We start from the raw sequence: 7,618 nt of genomic DNA, 5'->3' as shown, positions 1-7,618 counted from the left end.
CAACCACACCATTTTGCTGAAGGGTGTAGGGGGCACAGAAATTATGATCGATGCCTTTGTCTATGAGTAACTTTTCAATGGTGGTATTTATAAACTCGGATCCGTTGTCACTTTGGAATCTTAGAACATGAAGTTTGACAAGAACTTCAATTCCTTTGATGAAATTTATGAGTTTAGAGGCCATTTCGTACTTTAGCCTTAGCTAGAAGGCCCAAGTGAACCTTTGTGCAGTCATCAACAATCACAACAATATACTTTTCATGATGTAGACTTTCTACGGTAGATGGTCCACAAAGATCGATATGAAGAAGTTCCAGCGGTTCCGAAATAGACTTTTCAATGATCACAAGATGACCTTTCTTTGATTGCTTCCTACATTAACACGTAGCGCAAAGATGATCCATCTAAAATTTGAGGAGTGGCATACCTCGAAACATTTCACCAAAAAGCAGACCATTCATGTATCGAAAGTTGAGATGAGCGAACCTCCGATGCCATAGCCAACTTACATCTGGAACGACCTTTAAAAGATGACAAAGTTGAGGCTTTCCAATGATCATGTTGATCTCTAAAGGATACATATTTTTGATGTGATCTGATTTGACGAGGCATTCTTTCCAGTCTTCTGTCATAATGTAGGTATGCTTCTTGCAGACTTTAACTCTTCGGTTTTGCATCATTGAGTTGAGCAACACTAATTAGATTATGCTTGAGATCATCTACATATGCCACATTTGATACAGAGAAAATTTCATTGGTCAAGCCACCATAACTTCAAATTTGAGAACTCGAATTGTTGCCATAAGTATCATAACCAACATTAGGAGTAAGCTTCAGATCACACATAAAATCTTTCTGCCCAGTTATATGCATGGAACAAGCACTATCAATATACCATATTGTATCTTGTCCCGAAGCACAAAAGCCTGAAAAATCAGTGAGTTTTGGAGTTTTTAGGCTCCGAGTTAGATTTAGGGACTTTAGCATGAGCTTTGGACTTGATTTGTGATTTCTTAGCATGGTAACAAAAGCCTTTTCATTTTCAGTGAGTTCTTGTGCTTTACGAGCATAGTAGGCATAAACTTTCACCTTTGGTTTATGAGGAATTTCATCCAAACAGTCTTTTGCAAAGTGGTTTTTAATACCACATTTGTAACACATAATCTTGGGTTTGATTGATTTCGGAACTTCTTGAGGTTCCGACGGGTGAATTGGAATGTTGGGTTGATATGCAGGTGGATTTTCATTAGGTTTGGAGTAAGGTTGAGGGTTGTTGCAATGAGGAGCTTGAAATCGATTCTAAGGTGGTTTTTGATTGGGATTCCATGAATGTCTGTACTTCATAGATAGAAGTGCAAACTCTTGCTGGAAAAGAAGTTCAGAATCACCAGATTCTGGATCAAGTTCTACATAGTTCGGAATAGGAGGAATAGGTTCAACAGGTTGTGTGGGTCGATTAGGTTGATTAGGTGGAACATGTGGGATGGCTCCAAAAGGATCCGAAATAGATGGATTCAAAATTAATGGATTGACAGAGCTTACTAAAGCGAGAGGACCTCCTGAGAGTTCTGTCAACATTTGATCAATGTTGCATTCATGACCTTGTAGTTCGTTAAAAAGCTAATAGAGCTTCAGTTTCTTTAGAGATCAATTACTTTTAAGACATGATTTAACATTTCCCCATCCCCTTCTAAGGTTGTTAATGAACTTGATATTATACTCGATTGGAGTTCGTACTACAGTATGTGTTGTCATGTCGTTCACAATGATTATGTTCAGTTTTGTTGTAGAGGTTACAAATTCACTAGGAGTTGTAGTGAAGGTATCATAGTCATTTAAAACTATGTCAAATGCTTATCTTTCATGTTCCCAGACCCTTCGAAATAGTCTTGAAGTGTATCCCAAATCTCTTTGGCAGATTTGCAAAATTTTATGTGCTCAAAGAGAGAAGGAGGAACACAAACCACCATCTCTGAGAAAGCAAGCCGATATGCATGAAACTTTTCAATGTCAGACGCGATTAGTGGTGATGAACGAAGTTCTTCTTGAGCCATGAGTATAGCAGCAACATCTCTGACCATTTTTCTTACGAGAACATAATGACCTTCTTTTATTGCTCTCCATATCTCTTCGCCTTTTTCTTTATCAAACAAAAACCTCTCCATTCCAACTATCCAATGATTATACTCTTCAACAACTAGTAATGGGGCATGCGTTGGGCGACCCACACTATTTGCTATTTGCATTGAATACATTTGTTGAGTTTGATTAGAAGGAGCCATTGAAGTTAAGATATTAGAGCTGAAGTGGTATATAGAAGAACTTTTATCTTGAACATAGAAATGATTAAGATACCAAGGTAATCTTCAATCAACTATAATATGTTCTTGTGGATTTAACGGACAACCACTTAGTCTCTAATACCAATTGTGAAAGCAAGAAATGATCTGTACGGACAAGGTTTGAAAACTCAATCCTTGAATTAACTTAAGGTCAATGTATGCTGCTAATGAAGTTCTAGTCAAGTCTGTTAAACCAGTCTTGTCTCGGAATAGATATGTTCAACAAAGTACTCAAGATATAAGTAATCGAGAAGTATGAACAATGTAAAGTGATTTAAGAATAATAAGAATGTAAAAATTAGTGATTTGACTGAATGATTCTTGGTATTGATATGATAGAGAATGTTGCACACATACATGTGTAAGCAATCAAACTTACATTTTCTTAAATAGACAATGGGTGAGACAAATAAGACAAATCTCATAAAGTACATGGACTAGAAGAAAACTGAAGATAAACGGACTGTCAAAGCCGCATCTGTTGATCTTGTCCAATATACTGTACAATAAAGCAACTACTAAAGGACAAACTAATATAGGAACATTTAATGCACAATACAGACTCAGACAACAAGCTAACAAAAGGATGTGTCTCGGATAGATCTTCACTTCGAATCTGGTATCATCTCGGAACTCTTTTACCTTCAGAGTTGGCTTCACTTCGGATTGCTACGGTATCACTTTTCATGTATCAACAATTGTTCTATCAAGACTTATTCGGAGAAGAGACTAAATCAGATTCAAGCTTCTGGGACGATGTCTACGAGAAGATCGATCATTTTTCTAGGCCAAGACAAGATCGCCACGAAGGAGGATATTGCGATGATTCGTTTAGGAACATTGATGTGAAGATCAAGAACCCTGAATTCGTGGGATTAGAAGTATACCTCTTGAGTTTGTCTGAATCTGACCAAATCTTTTGGGACGGGAATGATGAAAACGAGAGTGGTTATTTTTTTTTTTTTGTGACATTGATTCTGTTTATTATATGAAAAAATGTATAGGACACGAAAGATGAAGGTGAAACGTTTAAAGAAGAAGTTGGTGTTCAAAATCAAGTATCATCATCAAAGCTTGTGATTAGAGAGGCCGGTGGCTATAATCTCCACAAAGTGTTTTCAGGTTTTTACATTCTTTATAAACGTAATCTTCTTCCTATGGCTACTCAAAAAATAATTGAAGCAATTAATAATTATACGAGAAACATCTTCACATTTATGTTCATTTTAAAGCTTGGAAGTTGTTTGCCTTTTGACAAGAGGAATTAGAGACCAAGACTCGAGGATAAATGTTTTTCAAAAGGGAGAGAATGATATGGGGAATGTCAAAAATAATTTAAAATTTTATTTTTATAAGTTTATTTTATTATAGGGTATTTTTTTGTTAAAAGTTATCTTTATTGGGAGTTATCTCCTAATTTGATAAAATCATTTGAATTTATATATATATATATATATATATATATATATATATATATATATATATATATATATATATATATATATATATTTTAAAATTAGCTATTCTTCCTAATTAAGAGTCATATTATGGTTTCTATTAAGAATCATATTATGGTTTCTAGATTATTATAAATATGATATTAGTCCTATAATTATATAGTTTTTGATATCTAATAAAATTTATGAAAAATTTTGTAAAATTTTTTAAGAACATTAATTATTCTTATTGTTATTTGTTATCGTTAAGTCCGGTAATTTCTGATGAATCCAATTATTTCTGATCGAAATCAATTTTGCATCAAAATATATAAGATTTTGGTAAAACTTCGGACTCGGAGACACATGACACGTCCACACGTTTTTCTCTTTGTAAAAAACAATAGACATTCAAAATATTCATTTTCATTCACACCTTATTAGCTGTGTTTCATTCATAACTTTGCATACTCGAAATTACCCATTTGTCCTTGCACTAGACCATAGAAGAACGTTCCACGTCGTTTCACTTACATGAAGGTCTTCTTTGTGCGTATTATATATATGATCCTCCTTATATATATACTCATAAGTCATATCAGAAGCCACATATAACATATTCGTCTCTCGTTTCTCTCGCTCTCTTTCACAAACACTATCTATCAATTCTCTACTCTCTCTCTTTAACTTCTATATATACCTGATCTTTGTACTCTCTCTCTCTCTCACACTCTCTCTCTAGATCTCTCTCTGAGCGGTGAAAACATGAAAACTATGAAATCAAAAACCATTTTGGCACTTGGTTTTGTTTTGTTTATGCTTATATTGTCTCATCCATCACCAACCGAAGCTCAAGAAGTTGGTAATGCCCTAAACTTCGTTATGACGTTATATACTGGTTTTAACTTTGATGATCATATATATCTAGCTATCAGAGAGAGCCATGGGTTGAAACTCGAAAAACCACATGATAACTAACATGGTTTCTCCATTTTTTTTGGTTTTTAAAGTTAATGATCTTGTGTGTATAAATGTAGAGGATGAAAGAGAATTTGACTACGCAAGAGATGGGCATATGGGGCCGGAGAAATGGGGGGAGATAAAGAAAGAATGGTCGGCGTGCAGCAACGGGACGATGCAGTCTCCGATTGATATGTCGAGTCAGAGGGTGAAGATGATGGCCAGTTCTAACAAGCTGTTCACAAACTACAAGGCTCGTAATGCTACCATCAAGAATAGAGGTCATGACATTATGGTAAGAACAAAATACACCTTGGATATTACTTAATATTATTAATTAATTATAATTCTTTGGCCACCTTTGATTAGATGCCCACTATCTTTCGATAATTTAATTATTTTTATAAAAAGTTGGTTTTGAGATTTGAATGAATAAATAATTAATATAATCTATTTTGCTTATGAGTTTGGTTTCATGGATTTTCGTCAAACATCATTTTAGTTAACATGATAAAGTATATGTTGGTAACTTTAGTATTTTAAAAAAGAAAATTTACATGGAACACTTCATGATTGTCATCTTGGTGGTTTTGACTTTTTATAGAATTTTATTATTTGGCGTGCTGGCGTGTTTTAGGTTATTAGGTATTATTGATGATTTTAATTTTATTAACGAATTTAAATTTAATGTTGCAGCTAGAATGGGAAGGAGATGCGGGGTCAATTCGCATAAATGGCACCGAGTATGCTTTGAAACAAGCTCATTGGCACTCGCCTTCGGAGCATTCCATCAATGGCAGAAGGTATATATATATACATTGTGCATTTCACATATAAAAAATATATCTATCTATCTATCTATGATGATTCACAAACATTCAAAAAAGTAAGTTTATCTATTTAATTTAATAACAAACATTTTTTTTTATAAAATCAAATATTTATTATCAATATAATTACCTTAGTTGTTGAGCAATTTCCTTGACTATATGATTACATATGAACAGATATGCCATGGAACTACATCTTGTCCACCTCAGCACCGATGGCAAAATAGCTGTCATTGCTGTTCTTTATAATATTGGCAAACTTGACCATTTTCTGTCAAAGGTAACCTTTTACTACCCTTAACTTTTTTATTCTTTTATTTTCACCCTCTAATTCTCTTTCAATAAAATGGCAACTTATTTTTCATTGCTTTTACTTGTGTTTTCATTATACTTCCAACATCCCAGGTTAATATTATTGGTTTTTTTTTTTAAAAAAAAGCATTTTTAAATGGTATTTTTTACACATTCGATGACAATGATTTCCTTGAACATAGTTTTCAAATGAATTTACATATTTAAACAACCATTTGCAGTTGATGGTAAATATATCAGCCATGATAGACCAAAAGGGTGAGCATGGACACAGTGGGGTTATAAATCCCAAAGAGATTCAAATGAGTAATAGAAGATACTACAGATACATCGGCTCACTTACTGTTCCTCCTTGCACTGAAGGAGTTGTTTGGACCATAAGCAAAAAGGTAAATTAATCATTACGTTTGTAATCAACACAACAAAGAGCCATAATGTTTTGTAAGTTGACTAAAGATTTTAATTTCTTATACAGATAAGAACTGTTTCGATAGATCAAGTTAAATTGCTTCGAGAGGCTGTGCACGATGTAAGTGTCAATTGAGCAGATGAATGTCAATTTTCTTGTTTTTTTTTTTTTAAAATCCCAAGTAAGTTGAAATTGATATTTGTATTGCAGTATGCAGAAAATAATGCAAGACCAATACAACCGGTGAATCAACGCGACCTTCAAGTTTATGGTCCAGCTTCGACACAATAGATATATTAGATGTATGGGTCGTTATAGACACTTAAATATTGTGTAGTACATGATATCTATCTTGGTTCCGTATCAGTGATTTATATTGATTTTTTATTTATACATTAATACTCTTTTTTATTCTTTTAGTCCCATTATAAATAACACTCAACAATCTCCATCCCTCATGTGCATTATGTGTGTATATGTATGTAAGATGTTTGAATTCAAATTTCATATAAACATATGAAATCTAACGCAAAACAAAAGCAAAGAGCAAATGATTGTTCAAAGGGATGAGTATTATTGATCAAAAAGTGTAGTGTATGTGAAAGGCTTACAAAATCCTTTGGGAACTAAATTTGGTATGTATGCCAAATTTTCGAAATATTGAAACTGGCAATACAGTCCTCTAATTAACCTTCCAAATAAATATGGGAAAAATGAAAATTAAGTAAATCAAATATCAAGTATTAAAACAAAATAAAATAAAGTGATTGTATTGTTCCATGCTTATTCAATAGTTAAGCTAAACCCTAAAGTGATTGTATTGTTCCATGCTTATTCAATAAATATACAAAGGCTTTGATAAGAGTACTTGCGATTTACAATTTGATTCATGTTCGATGTTCTTAATTATGTGTGTCATTTCATAATAGAATCTATAAATGACATCAAAGCTTAATATCGAAGATCTAAATGATTATTTCAAGTCACGATAAAAAATGATGATTTTATCTCATGAACCTTACTTCGTTCTTCAAGATTTGTAACTTGTAACATATAACCCATGTATGAGTTTATACTTTGGATATTAAGTTAAAAAGGGTTAGGTTTTGGGTTTTTTACCAGCCCAATACTTGGTGATTGGCTTAGCACAACGTGGTGATTGGCTTACGACAACATGGTAATGCCTCGTCAGCATGGTGTGGCATTTATATGGACCATGTCGCGATGCTGTTTTGGGCCTCAAAACCATAGAACTTGGATCATGAGCCTTATTTAATGGATGTTGGGGATAGGGTTTCCCCCCAACACCAACGTCCACATCTCTAGAAA

At 33.5% G+C, this 7,618-nt stretch overlaps 1 protein-coding gene across 1 annotated transcript; it reads left to right on the top strand.

The window, feature by feature from the left end:
* The first annotated feature begins 4,381 nt into the window (after positions 1-4,381).
* Positions 4,382-6,700, top strand: LOC145034240 (carbonic anhydrase Nec1-like). Its single transcript, XM_078982617.1, has 7 exons — positions 4,382-4,640; positions 4,816-5,033; positions 5,435-5,541; positions 5,746-5,848; positions 6,102-6,269; positions 6,356-6,409; positions 6,500-6,700. Exons 1-7 carry the CDS (start codon positions 4,544-4,546, stop codon positions 6,578-6,580), a joined length of 828 nt encoding a protein of 275 aa, XP_078838743.1. The 5' UTR covers positions 4,382-4,543; the 3' UTR covers positions 6,581-6,700.
* The last annotated feature ends 918 nt before the right edge of the window (positions 6,701-7,618 follow it).

Source organism: Lactuca saligna, chromosome 1, assembly GCF_052625555.1.
Source record: "Lactuca saligna cultivar CGN05327 chromosome 1, ASM5262555v1, whole genome shotgun sequence".
NCBI classification, from domain to species: domain Eukaryota; kingdom Viridiplantae; phylum Streptophyta; class Magnoliopsida; order Asterales; family Asteraceae; genus Lactuca; species Lactuca saligna.
Note: the sequence above shows the minus strand (reverse complement) of the source record. Positions and strands in the feature narration are given on the sequence as shown.